The sequence below is a fragment of the Schistocerca americana genome, chromosome 5, assembly GCF_021461395.2.
Source record: "Schistocerca americana isolate TAMUIC-IGC-003095 chromosome 5, iqSchAmer2.1, whole genome shotgun sequence".
Classification (NCBI taxonomy): domain Eukaryota; kingdom Metazoa; phylum Arthropoda; class Insecta; order Orthoptera; family Acrididae; genus Schistocerca; species Schistocerca americana.
Window position 1 is genome coordinate 65,313,812 of NC_060123.1, and position 27,781 is coordinate 65,341,592.

General features: G+C 40.1%; 1 protein-coding gene across 5 annotated transcripts in view; it reads left to right on the plus strand.

Moving 5' to 3' along the window:
* The first annotated feature begins 1,556 nt into the window (after positions 1 to 1,556).
* The window catches only part of LOC124615485 (alpha-N-acetylglucosaminidase), a 372,979-nt gene continuing 346,754 nt past the window's right edge, over positions 1,557 to 27,781 (plus strand). For 3 of the 5 annotated variants that reach the window (XM_047143421.1, XM_047143422.1, XM_047143418.1), the window contains exons 1-4: positions 1,557 to 1,835; positions 15,493 to 15,653; positions 16,521 to 16,702; positions 16,810 to 17,028. In XM_047143421.1, coding sequence (XP_046999377.1) covers positions 1,760 to 1,835; positions 15,493 to 15,653; positions 16,521 to 16,702; positions 16,810 to 17,028 — 638 coding nt within the window. In that variant the 5' untranslated portion in view covers positions 1,557 to 1,759. The remainder of the gene's footprint in view (positions 1,836 to 15,492; positions 15,654 to 16,520; positions 16,703 to 16,809; positions 17,029 to 27,781) is intronic. The other 2 variants (XM_047143420.1, XM_047143419.1) reach the window with 1 other exon arrangement.

Sequence of the window (27,781 nt, forward strand, 5' to 3'; positions counted from 1 at the left end):
ATGTACACACTTTTCACATTTACACTGTGAGCCAAATTTGAAGTGATAATAACAATGTTTACCTTCTTTTTGATCTGTGTTCTGTTTCTATTTCTGCTGCGTGACCTGGATCTATTTGATTCTCGGAGCATCTTATTTTCATTTTCTAAGTCTTTAATTGAACTGATAAGGTTGTGGAAGGAACTGACTGGGGTCCGTCGTTTCTTCCGATATCACTAATATACTTTGACTATTACTAGGGAGTTTATCGAGTCACAATGTTTGTAAAGCGTTCTCTGACAAGTTGGTGCCAGCATAGTTTCGCATTTTTCGTATTAACTGGCTAGGTTTCATATCGCCATGTTCTAACGCACTCAACAGTTTTTTTTATGTTACGCTCTTCACTTTCCTTAAAAATTGTTAAGAGTCATCCTTTTGACACCGAATATTTCGGTTCAAGCTGGGCCAGCAGATAATTGAACTTAGTTGTTTCCGTTGGTATGGCAGCGATTGTAAACTGAGCTTCGTCTTGGCAAAACCAAATATCGGGCATTTCTACCCAAAAGGAAGACGCTTTACACTTACCTTATTGATTTCCGGAGTATCCACAGAATGTCCTTGTCAAGTCCACTTCCTGATTGCATTTTGAGTATTTTATTGAACACCGTCTGCGCCGAATTCCAGCAGATTCCGCGTTGGTCAGTTCGCCGATGATTACGTTGCTGGGCTTGTTTTGTTGTCTCGCCGATCACGTCGGGGTGACCAATTTGTCGGTGGTGTCTAACAAAGGTAAACACACACACAAATAAGAACTTAAAACTTCTTTATTATAACATTTTATAAGACGTGAATCTTCGTGTTGCTTAAGAAACGTTACATTTTACAACCCGTTTACAACTATCAAATCAAATCAGTCTTCTTTTGTCTCTTGCGATATCACAGAAGATATAGCTCTGAAGTCAACCTTGTCGATATCAAAACACCAAGACACTATATGGAAGAGCAACCTCCTCCCACAGATTCATGTGATCACAGTAACGTTGCAACTGTAGGTATATATAACTTTTAAACGATGGCACCGATTGCATGTAAACATTTTAAAAGCTGAATAAATATTCTATTCTATTTACGCCCGTGCGTCTGCGACGCGGAGAGAGGCATCGTCTGGACGAACTCATGCCAATGTCTTTGGCTTCTTTGATCTTATAATTTAATTTTTGGACAACGCATTTTATTTTACTAGTCCAGTGGCATACCACCTCTTTACTTTGACAGTTTACTGTATGCATGTTGATTTAGCGATTGGTTGTCTGGTGGGATTTTAGTGGAAAATTTAACAAATTCGGAACCTGCAAGTGAATGTCTCATTTGGTGCCAATTCTTTAAATATTTGGTGTCAGTCTATAGAAGACGCTGTAGTTCTGAAAATATCTAAATGTTATTTATAATTACTAAATTTTAAGCATGTAGTTTGAAAATAGGTTCGCGAAAGCCGGATGGTGAAACTCCACGCAAGAAGAAAATGCACGTCAGCAGTTGTAATTAAATGTCTTTGACGAAAGCATTTCTTCGGCGTGCCTGCAATTTGGCGGCAAAATTCGATTGGACCTATGAGGATCAGCGGCTGGCAATCAAGATTGTTGCCTTAATTACTTTGCGGTCAATTAATACACCTTTTAGCGTAAACAGTTGGGCTCTATTGTTATCAGTAACACATATTATCTTTGTCCTTGACCAGCAGTGATGGAGCAGCATTTACTTATTGCACGACGCTGAGAAGATGAACATTTCGAACTTCGTCATGATGTTGATTTATTGCCTAATTTTGTACCTGATTCTCCCTTGTAGAGCTGATAGTAAGTAACTGATCTCTAGGATTTAATTTTGTAGGAAGTAACGCTAACTGACGTGGGGTAACGTAGGAAATTGGTATAATTCGTATAGTTCTGCGCGTTTTGGGAATCGTAAAATAGTATTCATATAGAAACATTTAAATTTTTGCGTTTGTAAACAGTCCTAAAAGCTAGGGAAAACCCCAAAACTTATCAAGTGTTTGTTTAGTTGTGGATTTAGAAATTACACTAAACTACTGCATTCTTCAAAATATGATTGTCATTTATGTATTGTAAACGCAAATCAAATACTTTACCAAGTGATTGGTGTCTTGAGGCGATTAAATGGCAATATACGAGAGTCACTTTCTAATGCAATTTTTATGTTACTGACCATATAAATGTTGCGGCCTTATTGCACAAGTCCCTATTACAACCTCGTACATGTTCCATATAAAAATACATTTTTGGGATTCAAGCGGCCCTTGAATATTAATGGCTTGGTTACAATAAAAACTTAGTAAATTTGGAGTTGAAATAAATATCTAGTGTAAATTAATTACGGTAGCAGAATCGTGCTGAATTTATACTCATCAATGAAATATCTATATTGAGTCATAATGAGGCAGGTAGTACAAAATTTGGACATGATATAATTGGCGTACACCATTTGTAAGACAGCTCTCATGAAAGTAGTTAATAAACAGTTGTAACGAAATATTTTATGATTGCCTACATATTTTTCTTATTTGTTTTTGGGCCATCTTGCACTATGCTGGCTGCGTCAAATACAGTACATCAATTATTGTAAGAAAAAAATATGCCATTCTTTATTCATCCAAAAATCTGTCCAAATCATAGATCATTACAGAAAAAATTGTATTGTTGGAGAATGTATACGCCATACCCTATCAGTAGGAACTAGTCCATTATTCATCAGGAATATTTGAGAACTCAGGTAAAGAAATGTTAATTTTTGTCACATGGTAATTTTTTCCAGACTTTGAATTCCTTTCAACATTTTGCAGTTACTAATCAAAAGTCTCTCATTATTAATAACACAATTAAGTTTACATTTTGAATAATGCCGAATGATGTGCTAGCAACATACTCTCAACTGTGCACATTGTGTTTCATATCATGGGAGACTCATTCAGAGGTGTGGAACTAAGAAAGTTATACATTAACAGACTCAAGCAGCCAGTGAAGTTATTCAACCAGCCAAATATAATTAATATTAAGCTACTCATGTTGATGTTAATGAGCCATTGCTTTTGTGTTCATATCTGTAATTTGTGACATGTTGGTAAATATCTGGCCAGAAGTCCAAAGTCGTGGGTCTCATTCCTCAGTTGATCCTAAGATTGTTTCATTAACTTCCTTCGTATCTGTCAATGAGAATAGCCACTGCTTTCTGTCTTACTCCACTCATCTGCACTTTTTACGTGCTAGTATACTCAAAATAAGTTTGTGATTGACACTTCAGTGAGTCAAGTGATAGGGGCCAGCTGCCAGCCAATCATATGAGGGTTGCACAGAAAGTAATGCACCACATTTTTTTCTCCAACAATTCTTTATTGAACATAATGAGAGTTACACACATGAAAGAATAGTGTTTTATGTACAGCCCTATTTTTCCACATAATCTCAATCCCATTCTATGGCCTTCCTCCAGCATGAAACAGGGCATGTATGCCCTGTCAGTACCAGTCTTTGTCTTTGTGGCAAAGCCAGTGCTTCACTGCGTTAGTCACCTCCTCATTATCCTCCAAATGTCTTCCACAAATGGCATCCTTTAATGGCCTAAACAAGTGGAAGTTCAAGGGGGCTAGGTCATGTGTGACAGCCGTGGATGGTCTCCCCCGACTGCTGCAAATCGTGGAGCTCCGCCGAACCGCCTTCTGATGATCTTACCCTCCATGCCTAGTGACTAACTGTAATTCTGTCGACAGATTATCCATACATTTTGTGAGTATTCCCACAGTTTCTTTCTCTGTGGTGAGATATTTAGTGATGGAACGTTTTGGTGAAAGGAGAAAATATAAAAATGCAGTAAATGTAGCAGGCAAAAAGCAATACAAACGTCTCAAAAATGAGATCGACAGGAAGTGCAAAATGGCTAAGCAGGGATGGCTAGAGGACAAATGTAAGGATGTAGAGGCCTATCTCATTAGGGGTAAGATAGATACTGCCTACAGGAAAATTAAAGAGACCTTTGGAGATAAGAGAACGACTTGTATGAATATCAAGAGCTCAGATGGAAACCCAGTTCTAAGCAAAGAAGGGAAAGCAGAAAGGTGGAAGGAGTATATAGAGGGTCTATACAAGGGCGATGTACTTGAGGACAATATTATGGAAATGGAAGAGGATGTAGATGAAGATGAAATGGGAGATATGATACTGCGTGAAGAGTTTGACAGAGCACTGAAAGACCTGAGTCGAAACAAGGCCCCCGGAGTAGACAACATTCCATTGGAACTACTGACGGCATTGGGAGAGCCAGTCCTGACAAAACTCTACCATCTGGTGAGCAAGATGTATGAAACAGGCGAAATACCCTCAGACTTCAAGAAGAATATAATAATTCCAATCCCAAAGAAAGCAGGTGTTGACAGATGTGAAAATTACCGAACTATCAGTTTAATAAGTCACAGCTGCAAAATACTAATGCGAATTCTTTGCAGATGAATGGAAAAACTGGTAAAAGCCAACCTCGGGGAAGATCAGTTTGGATTCCGTAGAAACACAGGAACATGTGAGGCAATACTGACCTTACGACTTATCTTAGAAGAAAGATTATGGAAAGGCAAACCTACGTTTCTAGCGTTTGTAGACTTAGAGAAAGCTTTTGACAATGTTGACTGGAATACTCTCTTTCAAATTCTAAAGGTGGCAGGGGTAAAATACAGGGAGCGAAAGGCTATTTACAATTTGTACAGAAACCAGATAGCAGTTATAAGATTCGAGGGACATGAAAGGGAAGCAGTGGTTGGGAAGGGAGTAAGACAGGGTTGTAGCCTCTCCCCGATGTTGTTCAATATGTGTATTGAGCAAGCAATCAAGGAAACAAAAGAAAAGTTCGAAGTAGGTATTAAAATCCATGGAGAAGAAATAAAAACTTTGAGGTTCGCCGATGACATTGTAATTCTGTCAGAGACAGCAAAGGACTTGGAAGAGCAGTTGAATGGAATGGACAGTGTCTTGAAAGGAGGATATAAGATGAACATCAACAAAAGCAAAACGAGGATAATGGAATGTAGTCAAATTAAGTCGGGTGATACTGAGGGAATTAGATTAGGAAATGAGGCACTTAAAGTAGTAAAGGAGTTTTGCTATTTGGGGAGCAAAATAACTGATGATGGTCGAAGTAGAGAGGATATAAAATGTAGACTGACAATGGCAAGGAAAGCGTTTCTGAAGAAGAGAAATTTGTTAACATCCAGTATTGATTTAAGTGTCAGGAAGTCATTTCTGAAAGTATTTGTATGGAGTGTAGCCATGTATGGAAGTGAAACATGGACGATAAATAGTTTGGACAAGAAGAGAATAGAAGCTTTCGAAATGTGGTGCTACAGAAGAATGCTGAAGATTAGATGGGTAGATCACATAACTAATGAGGAAGTATTGAATAGGATTGGGGAGAAGAGAAGTTTGTGGCACAACTTGACCAGAAGAAGGGATCGGTTGGTAGCACATGTTCTGAGGCATCAAGGGATCACCAATTTAGTATTGGAGGGCAGCGTGGAGGGTAAAAATCGTAGAGGGAGACTAAGAGATGAATACACTAAGCAGATTCAGAAGGATGTAGGTTGCAGTAGGTACTGGGAGATGAAAAAACTTGCACAGGATAGAGTAGCATGGAGAGCTGCATCAAACCAGTCTCAGGACTGAAGACCACAACAACAACAACAACAACGTTGCTTGTAATGTACATCACCTACAGATGCCATTTTGAAACTGTCTTGCAGCTACACTATCTGTCGGAAGTGATGGAAACTTGGTGCGCTCACTCAAGAGGCTTCAAATAATGCAAACAAAATGTTTCGCATTCATAGCATTGTTTTTGGCTGAGAAAAAAAATGCGGTGCATTACTTTTTGGGCAACCGTCTTAGTTCTTTCTCGAGTGCCACAGGCTTGCTATCTTGCCTGTTTTGTAGGTGCATGGAGTGCTTTGTTTAATGTGCTGACAACACTGACCCCTGCCACTATAATCTGTCAGTCATGAAGTTATTGTAATTGTAATATGTTATGTGCTAAATATATAAGTAACAAAATTGATTTAAGAGAATACTCTTAGTTGTCTGTCTACTGGAAAAGCTAAAACCTGTTTAATATGAATATTAGTGTTAAATAATAGGAGTAAAGGTGGCAACTCAATGTACACGCACACACACACACACACACACACACACACACACACACACAGAGCTAGATTGCTATGCTTCACAACCTGTGCCATCTAAACCCTGCTCCTCTTTGGGTCATTGGCATTCGTTTTCGCCTCTCTTCTTTTGCCCACGACATAATGGTGTTGTAGTGCGCATCATCACTATGGCACGGTGTTTATAGTTGGTTGTGTTTATAAATGTCTTATTGTTGTATTTGATGGTGCCCTCTTGGTGCTGTATGCAGGCGTGTTGAATTTAACATGTGGTATTTGGTTTATTGGGGTTTTGGTTGTCATCGTGGTAACGTGTTTTTGAGTTTAGGAAGTTAGTGCGGTAAAGGGGGTTGTGGAACTGTTTTCGGGGAGTTACTAAGGTCTTTTTTTGTTTATGTGTTTGGCTTTTTTGTTAGGTCTGATTAGTTCAGTGTTTGTTGTGCAGATGGAAGTCTAATTTTTTTAGTCTATTTTTAGTGAGGTGTGGATAACAGTGAAGTTCACGAGTTAGTGTTTTAGGAGGTTTTTTTTGCCAACCCAGTTGATATTGCCGGAGGCTTTAGTTGGTAAGTAATTTTTTGTTTTGTTTTATTCTACGATAATTGTAATGTTTTGTCTGTTGTATATTCATGGTAGGTCGGTTGTGTTTTAAGTCATGTAGTCAATATGGGGTGTTTGGTTTTTTGTGTGTTGGGGTTTTGGTTCCACCTTTCGGAGTCGAAGGCCTTGATTATTTGGTGTCGATTGCTGCGGTTGAGTTATATATGTCAAGATGTTGCCATATTGTATTTACTGGACCAAGCCGTTTCCACCATATTGATGACGTCATTGGCCAAAGCAGATAGGTGGAATTGGATGCTTCTGTAATTCCTCTCCCTCCCCCCCTCCTCCCCACCTCGTCATTACTCCAGAATACCAGCCTCTCTGGACTGCATAGATGGGAAGAATTATCCTTGCAACACATCCTCCAGGACTCAATGTCTCCTAGACCGCATTCCACATCAGTCTCTACCCATCACCCCATACCCCTACTTCACTCGTTCTACTATCACATCCTCATGACTGCACCTCCCTCTTCCTCTGTTTTGTGTCTCCCTCCTGATCTACAATCCCACATCATTCTGCATCACATGCAACTCCCTATGCTTGTACCAGAGTGAGTGCACTGATGCCACATTTCCATATTGTGTGCTAGTGATAGAGAGGTGACAGCAGTGGAGGCAGCCAGAAACATTTGCACCGTGTATGGGGATATCACTGGACAGAGCACGGGCAGAAAATGGTTTTTTCGTTTTAAAGAGAATTATTTTGACATTAGTGATCCTCCACGTCAGGAAGACATTCGAGGTTTGATGAAGATGCATTGATTTACAATGATCCACTTCAGTGTAATCAATAACTGACAAATGTAATGAACCTGATAATTCCACCATTGTGTGATATTTGCATGCAATGAGAAAGATTCAAGAATCTGGTGTATGTGTACCACATGCTCTAAACCAAAATCACAAAAATCAGTGGGTCACCATATGTGCAACTCTGCTTGCTTGTCATCAGTTGGCTCGTGAACAACACCGATAATTCCTATCCTGTATCGTTACTGGTGATGAGAAATGGTGTCTTTATGCTAACACGAGGAAAAGAAAGGAGTGGTTTAGCACAAAAAAAAGTAAAGGGGCAGCATCTCCCTACGTGAAGACTTGTGTGCATCCACAAAATGCAAAATGTAATGTTGTTATGCGTCTGGTGGAGTAGCGACAGTGTGATATACTATGATTTGCTTCCCTGGGGTGTAACCATCACTGATTACGTGTATGTTGAACAATTGAGGCATCTTGCAGATGCAGTCCAAGAACAACGATGAGGAGGACTGCGTGAAGTGTAGCTACTCCCATGATGATAATGTCTACTCACATTCTGCCAGGCTGACAAGGGTTGGGAAGTTATTCTGCACATGCCTTATTCACCTGATCTTGTGCCCTCAGATTTTCACCTCTTCTGTTTTCTGTCAAACAACCTTCAAGGAACTTCTTTTCCAGATGAAAGTGTGCTCCAAACACGATTCAATGTGTTCTTTGCCTCAGACCCATATGATTTGTACAGTCGCAGAATTGGAAAGTTACCCCAGCCATGGGAGACTGTCCGTAATAGTGAAGGTGGACATATTATTGCTAATTAAAGTCTGTGTGTGTGTATCTGTTGTTTTTATTAAACTTATGGAAAAACACCATGAACTTATGCACCAATCCAATATATTCCACCAGAGAGTTTCCATTACCATATTGTCACGTAGAAGAAGGTGTAGGCCTAATTAGATGAACGACAAACACTAACTTCGCTTAATGAAGGATTATCCAGCACTTGCACATGCAAAATCACGGAGCGAACTGCCTCTGGTCAGAACACATATTGTATATGTACAGCTACAGAACATTCCACTAGAATGATTCTTGACATTTGTGGATACTTGTAGAGTATACTCGAACTGAATATGGAAATTAAAAGTTTACAGTCCAGCTGAGTTTTGAACTCACGACCCTCCATGCAACAGCTTAGTATCATAACCATTACACCACGGTGCTACTCAGCTTTTTCTGTGACTATATTAATCTTAGTGGTAAACAGAATATGTATGCTGAAGTCCAGATATTCATAAAAATTATATATGGAGTGGCTATTAGCATACCATTTTTTTTTTAAGTCTCTTGATTTCCTGTTTCATGCCTAAGCATACTTGCAATTCTTTGAAGTCTTAGAGATCATTCCTGTGTTATCTGTTGACTTGTCTGAATGGATGCTTCTTTTTGTTGTAAGCACATTCTTATTATTAATCACAAATCTCAAAAGTGAATGATCTGCTGGTATGTCAGTGAGAACTCCCGCCTATTGATCAGAGCTGTTAGGTGTGGTCCCTGAATGAAAATGATGTAAGGTCTGATTGGCCTTCTTTTTTTTTGGGGGGGGGTGGGGGAGGAGATACTGAACATTTTGACCTAATGAGTTATGCCAAAACATTACGTCTGGCAATTGTCATTATAAATAAAGAAACTTGAAGAGATGAGGAAAGTGAACAAACTTGAAATTTTTGTGGAAAAAGACCACATCAAAGTAAAAAGTGAAATATTGGAGAAGGGGAAAAAAGTAACGAATTTTCATGGTTGCAACTAGGTTTGCATATTTCAGTCTTCTCTAAATTATCTATTGTTGGAGAGAATGTAAGTTAGTACATTATGACTAGCAGTAGCTTAGTAATGTATAGGACACAAAGTTTATGTACTTCTTATTACAACAGTGGAAATTCCTGGATGGAATAATAAATGAAGTACAGGAAAGGCAGCCTCTCACCAGCGGTTGACTGACATGTGACGCACTAAACACACAACAGAAAACAGTATTTATGTCAGTTTTCAAGCCCTTTCTCTTTCTGGAGTAGTCTTACACACACACATACACACACCTAATTGTATACGCATGTGGTTTATCTATAGCAGTTGTCTAGGCAGATGGAGGTGAGGAGGGGGTAGGCAAGGATTCACAAGGCGTCAAGTGGGTAGTGTGATAGGGTATGGCAGGTATTTCAACAGATGACTCAGCGGCTGCACAGCTATGAGTTGAGAGGGTAGTGCATAGAAGAGAGAGTGGAGGAGGGGAGGGAGGGAAGAAGAGAGAGGAAGGTGGATGGAGACAGGGAGGGAAGAGAGAAAAGAAGAGGGATGGAAAGAGTTGGAGAGGGAGGGAGCCCAGATGTGGGGGGAGAGGGGGGGGGGAGAGTGGTGAGAGGACAAACACAATTTGGATAATGAAACAGTAGTATGGACAGAGAAGGAAAAGGTAATGTGAGCCATTGGGAACCAAGATTACTGGATGTTTTGGCAGGGTAGTTGTGATAGTGCAGGATATGCTGGGGGGACAATTCTCGCCTGTTTAGTTCAGAAAAACTAGTGCTGGAGGGGGGTATCCAAATGGTGTAGCATCTGTTGAAGTCATTTGCGCTGTGTTGTGTTGTGCAGCAGGTACAGCAACTGGATGGTCAAGTTTGCAGTTTGCCACACAGTTTGGCGGTGACCATTCATGCAAGTAGACGGTCAGTTAATTGTAATGCTCACATATAACACTGCACAATAGTTGCAGCAGAGTTGATATATAACATGGCTGGTTTCACATATAGCCCTGTCTTTTTAGGGTTGGAAATGCCTGTGATTGGTCTGCTGTAGGAGGTGTTGGATGGGTGTATGGGACAGGTCTTGCACCTGTGCCAGCCACAAGGGCATGACGTGGGGTGTAGGATTGGGAACAGAATTGGAATAGGGATGAACAAGGATATTCTGTAGGTTGTGTGGGTGGCAGAACACAACTCTGGGTGGTGAGTAGGATATTGTGTAGGACATCCCTCATCTCAGAGCACATTGAAAGGTAGCCAAAGCCCTGGTGAAGGATGTGGTTGAACTTTTCGAGGTCAGGGTGATTCTGGGTGATCAGAGGATTGCTGGTCTATGGCTTTTAACAGATTTACTGGTGTCAGAGGTGTAGAGGACACGGGAGATATGTTTATGAATGAGCTGGCTAGGATACTGTCTTGTCAGTAAAGACGTGGTAAGGTTATTGGTATACTTTGGCAACTCCTGCTTTCCATTGCAGGTGCCCACGGGTGGCAAGTCTGCAAGAGTCACAGTACCAATATAGCACAGCCATGCTGGCTAATGATACAAGGCCACACCAGTTACTCATTCATACTCTTGCCCTGCATTTAATAAAAAGGCTGCTGCCTGTTCAGGAACTATCAGTTAGTCTGGTCTCTCCACAGATACTCCTCTAATGTAATTGCATCTATGATATCTGTAACATTAAGGCACACAATTTTGTAACCCCAGGGACGAACAATATTTATTGAACACAAGTAACTTCTGTAACAACAAATTAAAGTTGTCTATTATTTCGCTAACCTGGTCGAAGATTTATCTGACCAAAATAAAAATTAATATGATGTAGATCCAGACTACTTGATTAAAGTCCAAGCAGTGCTCAGCTGTAAGCATGCTTTATTCCAAGTGGTGGTGGAAACCACAAGTTCCTAATTCATAGCGCTATGCACACAGTAAGCAGTTGCAGCGGTCGGAGTCCACAAATAGAGGCGAGTTGAATAACTGCAAATGTGGAAGAGACCGTTGCCTGGCAGCCTTATATTTGACTGCTGTGGAAATTTACTTGGCTGCCCTGCGATATTGGCCACATTTGTGGTGCAGTTGTCCTCACTGGTGTGGGCGATATTATGCATATTGATATTATTGATACATCTGTATCCTTCATTTTCACATCTTCACAAGTGTCCCCCGCACCCTGCCCTTGGCATTCAGTTGGCTTCCACAAAGTCTGAGCATTATTGATAAAAATACTGGATTATGACAGGCAAAGCATTGCCTTATGAACCATAATAATGTGACAACTGAGTTTCAGTATGTTACTGCAGGCAATGCTGCAGAATACTAAGGATGTTGTCAGTCAGACTAAATCTTGGCATTACATCAAGAGAAGAATGTGGTCTCAGAGCAAAATTACATATGTATGACATGTTGTTCAACAGATCAGCACACCGAGGGGAACACTGCAGAAATAATTTTGTGGTACATGAAACAATGGAAACTCCAGGCAGGAATATCAACATTGTAGGGAAAGATAGATTGCTACTTACCGATCTGCTGGAGTTGGCGGTCATGTGTACATGAAGTGCGCTTGATGGTGTGTATGAATATGTGTGTTTCTCTTTTGCTGATGAAGGCTATGGGCTGAAAGCTTTGTGTAAGTGTCTTTTAATTGTGCTTGTCTGCAGCTTACATTTGTTCTTTATGGTGAGTAGCAATCTATCTTTTCCTACATTTGTGATATGTAAGATGTACAAAAATTTTAATGTGTTCTGTCAGTAGTTTCTAATCTGAATTTTATTGGTACGGGCAAGCATTCACAGCTTTTGCAAGTTAAAAATTCCAAGATAACTATGGTGCATGTAGTTACAGGAAAGGATGAGAATTAATAAGTTTTTGAAATTATCTTGAGAAAGCTGTGTAATTGTGAATAAGAATTGCTGTCCAGTACATACCTTAAGGGAAGTCACAGTACTGCCAATAGATAGGTGGACCCCTCTACAGTCTGAGAGACACACCCTTTCTTCTCCTTACTTCTTAACCCCCTCTCCCTCGGGAAGGAACTGGGCCATTTCGTACCAAGTGGTCTAATTTCGGAAAAAGTTCCCATCATGAATTTTGTGTGAACATTTGCACATGTTCTCAGTGAACACTGGTAGAGTTTTACTGCCGCCAATTTGCGGAGATATAGAATTTGTTTGATCTCATAGTGCTGTTATCAACAGTGCACCCATGAGTTTTGGCAACTTTAAAACAACACCATCTTGTACAACTCCCTGCCCTCTCTTAAGCAAATTAATAATAATAAAAATGATTTACAAGCGATTTGCATATGGATAATTTGAAGCAAAATTGGCCGAAGAAATAGGTGCCCGAAAAAAATGTGAAATTTAGCTTTATGTCCACCAGTAATTGTGGGATATACCTGAAACTCTGCCATAATAACTTCAATACATGTCTTTGAATTTAAAATTTCATTCTCCTGCTGCTTTCCAATAGTTTACAAAGTGAGGGCAAAAATGATTTTTCTATAAATGTCAAAAATGGCTAATTTTGGTCCTCTTTTACAAAAAAATCATCGGCAAACTCTTTTAAACAGTTTTCATTTGAACGACCATGTTTTTAACCACCTTAAAAGCTGTATTTGGTTCAGTAATGCAAGCATATAAGGCCCCGAAAAATAATGAGAAGGTGGTGGTGCATTGTACATGGGACCACATTCTGCTGGTACTCAAATTTGACATTTTTTGTTATGTTCTACAATTGTTTAGTTCTCTCTGTGAAAGATAATCAAAAGCTAGAGTCAGAAAAACTGAAAGTAAGTATGGTAGTAAAAAATTCAAGTAGCTTGAAGTAAATGAGCTTAGGATCCTAAAAGAGACCTCCTCTAGGTTTGGTCTCTGACATTTGTAGAAATGTATCATCAGCTTGGGATCCTGTGTAAAGAAACCCTTATCGGGTTAGGGAATGTGTGGTAAAGAAACTCATCTGTGACATCTGTTGTGCAGCTATTAGGGTAGCCCTTTTGGCAATGGGGATGCTCTTTTCCTCACTTAAAAGTGGCAAACACGTCCTGGACCATATCAAGACATTTATGCAATTTTTCACGTGTACACTAGTGTTCCAGATTAACTGCAAACATCTCACAAACTGTACACTTTAACTTAAACCAGAACATATCATGTCAATAGCATTCCACATTAAAAAAGACACACTAATTAATCTCTGTAACCCAACTGTGAGCTTCACCAAAATTTGTATGATGTAACAGAGGTGTAAAACCTGCAGGACATTTATATGAAGTGTACTGTAGCTGGTGAAGTTTATAGCCCGTTTGATTTTGTAGTTATAGCAGAAAAACTGACTGAAATATATCATGATGAGTTGTGACAAAAAAAAAAAAAAAAAAAAACCTTGTTTTGAAGTTTTTTGAGTTATTCACACATTGTCTCACTTCCTAATCATGAAGACTTGTGATATTGCTTCCGCAGAGAGTACTAAACAACTGTAGAACATAATAAAATCTTTCAGATTTAATTTGCGTACCAGCAGGATATGGGCCCATTTTCAATACACCTCCACTGTACTGACATTTTTGGGGCCTTATGTTCATGGATTGAAAAACCAAATAAATTTTTTTTGGTGGTTTAGAGCATAGTCTTCTTAATGAAAATGATTAAGAGAGTCTGCAGACGACCGTTTTTTGTAAAAGTGGGTCAAGAAGTAGCAGTTTTTGGCATTTTTTGGAAAAATTGTCATTTTTGCCCTCTGTTTGTAAACTCTTGGAAAGCAGTAGCAAAATGAAGTTTTATATTCTAATATCTTGTGTTGACAAGTTATGTGCAAAGTTACAGGTGTATCCTGTAATTATGTCCAGAGATATAAAAAGCTAAACTTCACATTTTTTCAAGTGCCTATTTTTTCGGTGAACGTTGCTTGACCTTGACGTTTTTTAGTGCCTTATATGCTCACATTGCAAATCAAATGTAGTTTTTATGCGGTTTAGAACATGGTCTTTCTGATGAAAATGGTTTAAAAGAGTTTGCGGAAGACTCTTTTTTTCTAAAAATGGGTCAAAAGTAACAATTTTTTGCAGTTTTAGAAAAATCATCAACTTTACTCAATTTGTAGGCTATTGAAACACAGTAGGAGGATGAAATGTTATATTTTACAACCTTGTATTGGTAAGTTATTATGTGTAAGATTTCGGGTGTATCCCCTAATTACTTCCGGAGGTATAAGAAGCTAAGCTTCACATTTTTTTTCGAGTGCCTATTTTTTTTGCTGACCTTGCTTCAAATTATGCACATGAAATTCACTTAGGCAACCTCTTTTCATTATTTCGCTTAAGAGAGTGCAAAAAGTTGTACGAGATGATCTAGTTGTGTTTCTTTCAAGAAAATATTGCTGGAGCTGATATTTCTCAAAGTTGCCGAAAACTCATGGGTGCACTGTTGATATCTGTGCTATGGGGTTAAACAAATGACTATATCTCCGGAAGTATGGAATTAATGACCGTGGAACTTTACCAATGCTCGTTGGCAACATGTGCAATTGTTCGTACAAAATTTCATCAGAATCTGTCGCCATGGTCATGTGGGAACCTCTAGACCAATTAACATGGAATGACCCAACTACTAGCTCTGAAAGTTATTGTAGTGTATGTGCTTGTACGTTTGTTGTTTGTTAGTACTGGCATTTTATTACTCCTTAAATAATTTGAAGTAAGGAAATGTGTAATTTGGCTTGTGATGATCAGTGCACCATAGATTATTATTGCAAAGTGTTTTTCATGTATGGTCAATTCTGAGACAGATCACATTACCTGTTTGTGAAATCTCTTCATAAAGAGGTGAAAGGTTATTAGAAATGGTACACAAGCTTGGGCAGGGCAGGGATGAGAAGGAAAGTAAGCCATCTGCTTTTCAATTGAACCATCCTAGTATTCAGATTAACTGATTCAGGGAAACCATAGCAAATCTAGGCTAGAAGTGCTTTCAAATCCTACTCCTGAATGTGTTTCCAGTGTACTATGCTCTGTGCCACCTCTGCCAGTGTCTTCATTTATGGTGTGGGGTGCTGCTGCTGGTGAATGGTGTGTATTCTCATTTTATCAACTTGCTATATTTATGGGTTTTAGTATGTGGATTTTGTTTTCAGATTTTCAGGCTACTTTAGGACATCTTGTTCCGCGAGCTAATGCAGAAATACAATCAAATGGAGCATTTGGGGTTATACAGCGCCTCATTCCAGAGAAGGCACACCTGTTCAATGTTACTGTGGATCCTAGTATTGGCCCTGTTGCGAGGGATACATTTAAGGTTGGTGATTGAGCAGTTATTAAGGGAAAACAAAAATGGTACATGATCTACCACTTTGCAAGTAAAATATATCTTTCTGTCAAATATTTATTTGTGTAATCTGTGTAATTGTGGTCATTATCTCGTCCTGGATTTTCCATTATTTGTGTAATTAATTTTTCACTCTACAGGGGAAGATAAATGCAAAACTTGCTGACAGATTAAAAGTGTGGCGGACTGAGATCCAAACAGTGGAAGCAATTGGTTGTAAATGTATTGAAACTATTAATAAAACTTGTATATGTATGTTACTACAGTTCTAGAAAAAATAAATTTTCGGGTTGCTTTCTTATATTGAAGGAATAATTTTGATTTAAGGCGCTATTTATGATGTGTGGCTGAGTGACAGACTACAGATTTAAAGGTCCAGGATTCAAATCCAATCAATACTCCAATGTTTTCTGTCTTTCGTCACTTCATTTACCTATAGCAATGACTTGTTTGTGTGAAAAATACAAAGAAACACTGTACTTCAGAATCCATGATGTTAAATTGTAGGCTCTCCTACAACTGAGTGGGGAAGTCAGTTCTAAGGTTACAGGAAGGCAAGGGCATACAACTTCATGTAGGACCATGACTGGTAAAGCTCTGTGATGCTTAAACCAAACATTGTATATTACTACTGACTTGTGCTTGCTGTGGAAGAATTGATTAAGACAACTTTCTTGGGAGGGGTGTATTTTGGGTGGTACATGATTTGGTTTGATGGCATATTCTTATCTTTTTTTTTAATGCATATAAAAGTTACCTGTTCATTGTTAACAGTCTGCCACATTTCATATCCTTTCAAGTTCAAATGTATCGGCTACATTTTTATTGCTTTTTTAGGTAATAAAAGAAAGTGACAGTGAAATTGTTCGTATAATTGGAACTAGTGGTGTGGCTGCAGCGTGGGGCTTTCATCATTATCTGAAATATTACTGTGGATGTCATGTGTCATGGGAAGCAACGCAGCTGAACCTGCCACAAGCATTGCCAGAAGTAAACATAACTATTACATCCCGTGATAGGTTTGTGATTATTTTCCTTGTGAATATTATTGTCATAATGTGGAAATTAAGTTTTGATTGCATGTAAATTTACTGCACTGTTTGATTTATTTTTCTGATTAACTTAGGTTTCGGTATTATCAAAATGTCTGCACTACAAGCTACAGTTTTGTCTGGTGGGACTGGGCACGTTGGGAGAAAGAAATTGATTGGATGGCCATGAACGGCATTAATTTGGCTCTTGCATTCAATGGTCAGGAAGCTATATGGATGCAAGTGTATAAGAGGCTGAATATGACTGCTGACGAAATTGATGAACATTTTACAGGACCTGCTTTTTTTGCCTGGTAGAGTATTTTACATTTCAGTTTGCTTTTGACGCTGGTAAATTGTGTGATTGTTTGTATATTTTGTGTTATAATCAGTAACGGTTTTTTCAGCTTAGCACAATTACAGCATATCACTAAGATTCCCTATCTTTATTGAAGTTGTAGGATTTTTTGTATCCAGTTTTGCAACAATGAGAAATGTGAAACTTCCTGGCAGATTAAAACTGTGTGCCCGACCGAGACTGGGACTCGGGACCTTTGCCTTTCGCGGGCAAGTGCTCTACCAACTGAGCTACCGAAGCACGACTCACGCCCGGTACCCACAGCTTTACTTCTGCCAGTATCTCGTCTCCTACCTTCCAAACTTTACAGAAGTTCTCCTGCGAACCTTGCAGAACTAGCACTCCTGAAAGAAAGGATATAGCGGAGACATGGCTTAGCCACAGCCTGGGGGATGTTTCCAGAATGAGATTTTCACTCTGCAGCGGAGTGTGCGCTGATATGAAACTTCCTGGCAGATTAAAACTGTGTGCCCGACCGAGACTCGAACTCGGGACCTTTGCCTTTCGCGGGCAAGTGCTCTACCAACTGAGCTACCGAAGCACGACTCACGCCCGGTACCCACAGCTTTACTTCTGCCAGTATCTCGTCTCCTACCTTCCAAACTTTACAGAAGTTCTCCTGCGAACCTTGCAGAACTAGCACTCCTGAAAGAAAGGATATAGCGGAGACATGGCTTAGCCACAGCCTGGGGGATGTTTCCAGAATGAGATTTTCACTCTGCAGCGGAGTGTGCGCTGATATGAAACTTCCTGGCAGATTAAAACTGTGTGCCCGACCGAGACTCGAACTCGGGACCTTTGCCTTTCGCGGGCAAGTGCTCTACCAACTGAGCTACCGAAGCACGACTCACGCCCGGTACCCACAGCTTTACTTCTGCCAGTATCTCGTCTCCTACCTTCCAAACTTTACAGAAGTTCTCCTGCGAACCTTGCAGAACTAGCACTCCTGAAAGAAAGGATATAGCGGAGACATGGCTTAGCCACAGCCTGGGGGATGTTTCCAGAATGAGATTTTCACTCTGCAGCGGAGTGTGCGCTGATATGAAACTTCCTGGCAGATTAAAACTGTGTGCCCGACCGAGACTCGAAGTCGGGACCTTTGCCTTTCGCGGGCAAGTGCTCTACCAACTGAGCTACCGAAGCACGACTCACGCCCGGTACCCACAGCTTTACTTCTGCCAGTATCTCGTCTCCTACCTTCCAAACTTTACAGAAGTTCTCCTGCGAACCTTGCAGAACTAGCACTCCTGAAAGAAAGGATATAGCGGAGACATGGCTTAGCCACAGCCTGGGGGATGTTTCCAGAATGAGATTTTCACTCTGCAGCGGAGTGTGCGCTGATATGAAACTTCCTGGCAGATTAAAACTGTGTGCCCGACCGAGACTCGAACTCGGGACCTTTGCCTTTCGCGGGCAAGTGCTCTACCAACTGAGCTACCGAAGCACGACTCACGCCCGGTACCCACAGCTTTACTTCTGCCAGTATCTCGTCTCCTACCTTCCAAACTTTACAGAAGTTCTCCTGCGAACCTTGCAGAACTAGCACTCCTGAAAGAAAGGATATAGCGGAGACATGGCTTAGCCACAGCCTGGGGGATGTTTCCAGAATGAGATTTTCACTCTGCAGCGGAGTGTGCGCTGATATGAAACTTCCTGGCAGATTAAAACTGTGTGCCCGACCGAGACTCGAACTCGGGACCTTTGCCTTTCGCGGGCAAGTGCTCTACCAACTGAGCTACCGAAGCACGACTCACGCCCGGTACCCACAGCTTTACTTCTGCCAGTATCTCGTCTCCTACCTTCCAAACTTTACAGAAGTTCTCCTGCGAACCTTGCAGAACTGAGCTACTGGCAGAAGTAAAGCTGTGGGTACCGGGCGTGAGTCGTGCTTCGGTAGCTCAGTTGGTAGAGCACTTGCCCGCGAAAGGCAAAGGTCCCGAGTTCGAGTCTCGGTCGGGCACACAGTTTTAATCTGCCAGGAAGTTTCATATCAGCGCACACTCCGCTGCAGAGTGAAAATCTCATTCTGGAAACATCCCCCAGGCTGTGGCTAAGCCATGTCTCCGCTATATCCTTTCTTTCAGGAGTGCTAGTTCTGCAAGGTTCGCAGGAGAACTTCTGTAAAGTTTGGAAGGTAGGAGACGAGATACTGGCAGAAGTAAAGCTGTGGGTACCGGGCGTGAGTCGTGCTTCGGTAGCTCAGTTGGTAGAGCACTTGCCCGCGAAAGGCAAAGGTCCCGAGTTCGAGTCTCGGTCGGGCACACAGTTTTAATCTGCCAGGAAGTTTCATATCAGCGCACACTCCGCTGCAGAGTGAAAATCTCATTCTGGAAACATCCCCCAGGCTGTGGCTAAGCCATGTCTCCGCTATATCCTTTCTTTCAGGAGTGCTAGTTCTGCAAGGTTCGCAGGAGAACTTCTGTAAAGTTTGGAAGGTAGGAGACGAGATACTGGCAGAAGTAAAGCTGTGGGTACCGGGCGTGAGTCGTGCTTCGGTAGCTCAGTTGGTAGAGCACTTGCCCGCGAAAGGCAAAGGTCCCGAGTTCGAGTCTCGGTCGGGCACACAGTTTTAATCTGCCAGGAAGTTTCATATCAGCGCACACTCCGCTGCAGAGTGAAAATCTCATTCTGGAAACATCCCCCAGGCTGTGGCTAAGCCATGTCTCCGCTATATCCTTTCTTTCAGGAGTGCTAGTTCTGCAAGGTTCGCAGGAGAACTTCTGTAAAGTTTGGAAGGTAGGAGACGAGATACTGGCAGAAGTAAAGCTGTGGGTACCGGGCGTGAGTCGTGCTTCGGTAGCTCAGTTGGTAGAGCACTTGCCCGCGAAAGGCAAAGGTCCCGAGTTCGAGTCTCGGTCGGGCACACAGTTTTAATCTGCCAGGAAGTTTCATATCAGCGCACACTCCGCTGCAGAGTGAAAATCTCATTCTGGAAACATCCCCCAGGCTGTGGCTAAGCCATGTCTCCGCTATATCCTTTCTTTCAGGAGTGCTAGTTCTGCAAGGTTCGCAGGAGAACTTCTGTAAAGTTTGGAAGGTAGGAGACGAGATACTGGCAGAAGTAAAGCTGTGGGTACCGGGCGTGAGTCGTGCTTCGGTAGCTCAGTTGGTAGAGCACTTGCCCGCGAAAGGCAAAGGTCCCGAGTTCGAGTCTCGGTCGGGCACACAGTTTTAATCTGCCAGGAAGTTTCATATCAGCGCACACTCCGCTGCAGAGTGAAAATCTCATTCTGGAATGATAAATGTGATTTCTTCTGTTGCCTTATTTCTCTATGTTAGATACACAAAATGAATTAACAACAAACTATTACTTAAAACTTGAGTTAGTGTAGCAGTACCATTTCCACAATGCAAGTAAACTGCAATGGGGCTTTTATTCTTCAAATCTTTGTCAGATATATAAATAATCACATAGCTTTGTTTACATCAGTGTAATTTCATTCATAAACAGTGTGTGCAGAAAATTATCCATATAACAGTTTGTCATTATGATAGCAGTACTTCATAACTCAAAAACTGTCAATTCTGAGTTACATATTTCTTCATGATATGAAATACCCCATATCTCAATATAGGTAAGATTGGCTTTTCTATACCAAAGTGTCAAAACCTTTTATCTTGTAATGTTCAACTCTTAAGGTATGGAACCTCATGTCTCAGAAGAATGTTTCTGACTGGCATTTTACCACATTTCTTTCACTGTTCTGCCTGTGTAATAATTATTTTGAGTTTGTTGGCATTATTTATAACATACTTCGTGTAATTTAAAAGTGTTACAGTGTAGTGATTAATACACAATAAGTTACTAATTCCTCAAGCAATTAGTTAATGTATGATGAAGTTTAAATAGGCTATCCTAAAATGGAAAGAACAGAAATAACGTAGTACTTTATTTTCAATAAGAAAACAATCTAGTACAAGCAGCATGGGGCATATGAATAAGATGGAGAATATACTTAATACTCGATATTTTGGAGAACATTCTGAGATTCTTATGATTAAAGTGTGTCGGAGAATAGACTTTACCCAAGAATGTTTCCAGCATGATTAAAATGGTGGTGGGAGTTGCTCAAAACAAAGAACATTCTTGATTTTCATATGAGTAAAACTGTAGGAGTTTCTCAAAACCAGAGAACATACTCTGTGTTTTGAAGTGAGCTCCGTAGCATACTTTGAACTGATTCAGTTCTGTTGAGGTTAAGTTTTATTAACTTTTTGATAGTAATGGCAGAATTTATGTTGCTTGAAAAACAAAAAGAGATACATGTGACCCGAAGAAATACTGAAGAGAGAAACTGTAGAAGTTTGTATGGGTTTAACAATAATAACATTATTTGTCCGGTGAACTTCCTTCCAGAAAATCTTGAAAGAAGAGGGAGCGACCCTTCAAACGAAGTGAAAATCAAAACATTTTTGTTGCTCTTTGGCACACCCAAGTTTTCAGACTGATGTACGAGACGACTTTGGTGTACACCAAATAGCTGTATCACTGACATTTCCAGATGTTTGTCATCATTTCTTCTCGCAGCATAAATTTTATATTTTGTTATATTAGAAGTAAGTAGGCTGATCAGAAAAATTAACAACTGGTTTATTACAAACCTAGTGATCTGTTTCTCATAACGACCGCTTATGTACTTAACGCGTGAGCAAACCATTATGCACCATATTTAACCAACATTATCTCATGTTAGGAAGCTCTGACAGAGTTCTGGTTTGGAGTAGATGAAAAGGTCATATAATCTTAAGATTTCTTTTGCATAATGTGTTCACCTGACTTCAATAATAAAAAAGTGTCCTGCCTGTCAAAAATTTGGTAACAAGGCAAGAAAGTGCATTTTCGTAAACTGTCCATGATCGTCTTAATAATTTGTTGCTGCACATAAAAGTAAAATCGAAACTCAGTGCAACTCTTTCAGAACACATTGATGCCAGTTCCATATTTGTACATTGAATAGTTTGCGTGTTTGAGTGAACTGAATGAAATGTAACATATGCACGCATTCTGTGCCGGACACGGCAGATGACACATAGTGAGAATGAGAACCTTCTCAAGGAGGAGGAGAGCTAGTGAGAAGGAACTTCCTCGTCAGAGATTATGCTTTGAATTTTTTATTCATGTGAAATTGAGAACTTTCTCAAAGAATGTCCTTTTGCTCTGAAAATCTTCTCTCGAGAAGACCATTATAAAATATCATAAAATTAAAAAATAAAATCCACCAACAAAAATAAAGTTAGCTTAGATTTAAATTATGTCATTCTTCCTCCATCTTATTGTACCAAAACTTATCTTTCATTTTGTGGATGCATTTCTCTCTCTCTCTCTCTCGCTCTCTCTCTCTGTGTGTGTGTGTGTGTGTGTGTGTGTGTGTGTGTGTGTGTGTGTGTGTGTGAGTGTGTGTGTGTGTTTAGATAGTAATTTTCTGTGACACCCCTATAATAATTATACGAAGTAACTCAGAAGTACTTAATATATAAATTTTACATCCAGTCAGCAAATTTTCTAACAGTTTCTCTTGATATTGCTGGAAACTTAGCTGCAAGTAAATTATTAGAATCAAGGGGAAGTAGAATATTGAAGGTAGCGCTATAGTTGTCTAAAATTTCTCATTCAGAAGTACCAAGTGTACTGCTAGCATAATTCTCACTAGTAGATGATAGATGAGTTACAATCAGTTCTAGCTGTTGAAATGAAGTGGTATAATCAAAATAAAAGGAAAAGCCAAGTTGAAAAAGTGAACATGCTAAATAATGCTATGGAGCCAGAACCTATGAATGAAGGCACTGAAATAACAAGAAAGTGTGATAAGAAAGGTAAAGCAGATCTTGCTATATGGAAATTTCTTGAATGAATGATAAAAATATAAAAGTAATGTGAGGGAAAGACGAAAGGATGTGGGTTTTAAGGGAGAGGGTAAGGAGTCATTCCAATCCCGGGAGCGGAAAGACTTACCTTAGGGGGAAAAAAGGACGGGTATACACTCGCACACACACACATATCCATCCACACATATACAGACACAAGCAAATTTTCTAACAATTTCTCTTGATATTGCTGGAAACTTAGCTGCAAGTAAATTATTTGAATCAAGGGGAAGTAGAATATGTCTGCTTGTGTCTGTATATGTGTGGATGGATATGTGTGTGTGTGCGAGTGTATACCCGTCCTTTTTTCCCCCTAAGGTAAGTCTTTCCGCTCCCGGGATTGGAATGACTCCTTACCCTCTCCCTTAAAACCCACATCCTTTCGTCTTTCCCTCTCCTTCCCTCTTTCCTGATGAGGCAACAGTTTGTTGTGAAAGCTTGAATTTTGTGTGTATGCTTGTGTGTCTATCGACCTGCCAGCGCTTTCGTTTGCTAAGTCACATCATCTTTGTTTTTAGATATATTTTTCCCACGTGGAATGTTTCCCTCTATTATATTAAAAGTTATGTGAGTTAGAAAAAATAACAACAAATTGAAATAAACAAAGAACTTAGAAAAATGGGTCCACAACACTCATAGAAATTCTGTTGCAAATCAAAGAAAAAGCGAATTTATTCTTCAGTCTCTGAGAAGAACCATAGTAAAATATTTCTAACCTTCTGGTCAAATATGAACTGCAAACTACAGAAAGTGTATGTTGCTGATCTAATTAACAGGAAAGAAATAACAAAAAATCAAAGTAGGAATATCAAGAAGAAAATGTAGTCTTCAGTACAACTTAAAACTAACATACAATATTCACTCATAAAGGGAAGCTCCTTCTAGCTTTAGAAGTTGATGAATTTTCAATAATCAGTTGGAATAAAAATAGTAAAGAGCAGGTGCAGCTCATAATTCAAGATTCTGAGGTGGAACCACCCCAAAATACATATTAAAATATATTTCTCAGTAATTGATTACAGAATTTTAAGTTATAAGATGCATTTCAAATATTTCCCACACGAATGTTAACAGTCAGTGCTTTTGTAAATGTTGATATCGACTGAAGTTTCTCGAACAGGTCGTAGCTAGTCTTAACACTTTGAAGACCGAGCGGCTAGGGTGTCATACAGCTGGCTGATACTGTGCATTTTCACAGTTTTTCTGTTGCATTGTGTACTGCGCAAATCCGTTACGTGACAAATTAGTAAGGAAAGAGGAGAGTAAAATTTTCTAGGTTCGAACAACTGGTGTTACTCAATCATGCGGAAGTATCAGCAGCTGCCAGCCAGGCACTGTAAACATCTGAACACCATTACTTTGTCAGGAAGATAGCAAGCGTCACAGTCCTGAGTGAGAGTGCGAGCAAGCTCAGCAGAAAATTGTTAGAAGAATGCAGACCTAATTGCCTTTGTAACACTATGTAAGAGACACTAGGTAGGATCCAAAAACACCTTGCAGTAGTTTTCCTCAGCAGTGAAGATACTACAGCAAATTTATTAAGCAAATTTAGCTGAAATGGAGATCGCTGACGACTTGGGAAGAGCAGAACCAGTTCAGTCATTACGAATGAAGTCATAGAGCGGAGCCTCTCCACAACAACATAAATACTCCATCCCCATTAGCCTAGGGCAAGGGTCTCCAAACTACGGCCCGCGTTAGCTGGCCGGACATCCACGGTATCCGGCCAGCCAAATATTTGAGGTGGTACCTATACTACCAACAATTGAGTTTCTAGGCCTATCGCGACCGATACACCGCGACATTGTCGGAGCTCTATCTTTACAAAGCGGAAGGTCATGGTTAAACTTGTGACTATGCACAATAAGCAGACAGACCATTCTCCGTGTGATAGTGAAAAAAAAGAACGGTTAACAGACTAGTTTGGCGAAAACATTTTAAGTAAAAAAAATTCTTTGCATTTTATTCTACTCACGAATCTGGTGCAAGTCTTTCAAATGGACGCCACTTCGGCGACTAGCCTTAGTAATCAGTCATTACAGAAGATGATTCTTATGTGAGGTTTCACTCTCTTTTGATTTCGTTGTAAATTACACATAGCAAGTAAATCGTATAAAATGTTATTTTAGCTGTTTCCACAACCTTAGATTTTTGCGATTTCATCTTTCCTTTAGCCTTACATTACGGTGATCATTGATTGCTAGGGTGCTTTAATCCCACTAGGTGGATCTTGGCCCCTATGAATTTGTGGAGGAGTCAATGTGGCCCACGGACTAAAAAGTTTGGAGACCCCTGGCCTAGGGCATTTATTTAATAGGCTCAATGACATTCATGTTGTTCACACTCGATTCTCTGGTTGTCTACATGTACATCTAGTAACTAGATAGGTAGAAAAGACACTGTTGTTTTATAATGAAATTCGAAAAAATGCCGAGGAATCAAAGGCTGTTGCACTCTTGGTTCAAAAGAGGACATGTAAATGACGACAGGCAAGGTTTAATAGAGATTCATGCATGTGTGAAAAGATCTATGCATGAAGCATACAATGGCTACTACTGTCATACATTGGTTAAAGATATGGTGAAGAACTCGAAAAATTCCGGTCCTATGTAAAATCTCTAGGCAGGTCTAAGGGTTCCATCCATGTCATAGTAATAAGCACCCCTGTCATAGAAAGTTCTTGAGCATATTCTGAGGTCGAATATAGTAAATTTCATTGAGACCGAAAAGCTCATGTCCACGAATCAGCAAGGGTTTAGAAAGCATTGCTCATGCAGATCCCAGCTTGCTCTTTTCTCATATGATACCCGAACTATGGGTGAAGGGCAGCTGGAAGATTCCGTTTTTCTAGACTTTGAAAAGTATTCAGCATGGTACCCCAATGCTGACTGTTGATGAGGGTACGTGTGTACGGAATAGGCTCTCAGATATGTGACGGGCTTGAAGACTTCTTATGTAATAGAACCTAGTATGTTGTCCTCGATGTTGAGTGTTCATCTGAAGAAGTGTGATAGGACCGTTGTTATTTTCTATATGCAAAACTGATCTGGCAGGCAGGGTGGGCAGCAATTTTTGGTTGTTCACTGATGAGGCTGTGGTCTACAGGAGGATGTCGAAGATGAGTGACTTTAGGTTGATACAAGATGACCTAGACAAAATTTCTAGTTGGTGCGATGAATGGCGACTGGGTCTTAATGTAGAAATACATAAGTTAATACAGATGAGTAGAAGAAACAAGTCCATAATGTTCAGATACAGCATTAGTCGTGTTCTGCTTGACACAGTCACGTTGTTTAAATATCTGGGCGTAACATTGCGAAGCGATATGAAATGGAATAACCATGTGAGAATTGTGGTAGGGAAGGCAAATGGTCACCTTCGGTTTATTGGGAGAATTTTAGAAAAGTGTGGTTTATCTGTAAAGCAGACTATATACAGGACGCTTGTGCAACCCATTCTTGAGTACTGCTCGTTTGTTTGGGATCCACACCAGGTTGAATGATATATGTAGATGTAGGTCTACCCCCTGGAACAGCATGTGAATCAACCACACGCATCGCGGTCACCTCCATCTCCAATCAGGGCTACTGATAGGGCATATTGACCTTGACAGTTAGTGGCAAACTGCCGCAGTGGGGTGTCATAAACTTTTATCCCAAGCTGATGCAGCTTCCTTGGCAGTCTTGAGTCCACTGTTGGCTTCAGCTCGTTCCTCTCCGAATTACGTGTGGCCACAAACTATCACAGAAGACACATCGATGACAACTTGTATTCTGAGTAATAAATTGAATAATTTTCAATGCTGTTTCATTGCGATGCCACACAGGTCCTTGGTCTGCATCCTGACAAAACAGTAGGAGTGTCCAACCCGGTAGTGAGCGAACCCTACAAATTAGGAGACAATCTGAGCAGCCCTCTTAGGTTGTTTGCATGTGATGATGTTGTTTATTGTCTAGTAAGTCATCAGAAGATCAAAAGAAATTGCAGAATGGTTTAAAAAGATATTTATATGGTGCAAAAATTGGCATTGACCCTATATAATGAAAAGTGTAATGTCATCCACATGAATGCTAAAAGGAATCAGTTACGTGATTAATCAATCTATCAATCTAAAGATTGTAAAGTCAACTGAATACCTAGGAATCACAATTACAAGAAACTTAAATTGGAAAGAACACAGAAAATGTTGTGGGGAATGTGAACCAAAGAGTGCGATTTATTGGCAGAACAGTTAAAAAATGAAACAGGTCTACTAAAGAGACTGCCTACACTGTGCTTGTCCATCCTCTTTTGGAGTACTGCTGCGTGCTCTGGGATCCTTACCAGATAGGATTAACAGAGTACGTTGAGAAAGTTCAAAGAAGAGCAGCGCATTTTGTGTTGTCGTGAAATAGGGGAGAGAGTGTCATGGACATGATACAAGATTTGGGATGGACACCATTAAAACAAAGGTGTTTCTTGTTATGGCAGTATCTTCTCATGAAATTTCAGTCACCAACTTTCTCTTCTGAATGCGAAAATATTTTGTTGAAGCCGACCTACTCAGGGAGAAACGATCATTATAATAAAATGAGGAAAATCAGAGCTTGCACGGAAAGGTATAGGTGTTCATTTTTTCCACGTGTTGTTCAAGAGTGGAATAATACAAAATTATTGTGGATGTGGCTTGATGAACCCTCTACCAGGCACGTAAATGTGATTTGCAGAGTAGCCATTTAGATGTAGGAATAGATGGTGACATACAACCTGGCCGTAAATAGAGGCCCACCGGCCTCAACAGAAAGGCTGGGAATAATTCTAGTCCTAAAAGCTTCTGTTTTCATCAAGAGTCTCTTACGGTTAAT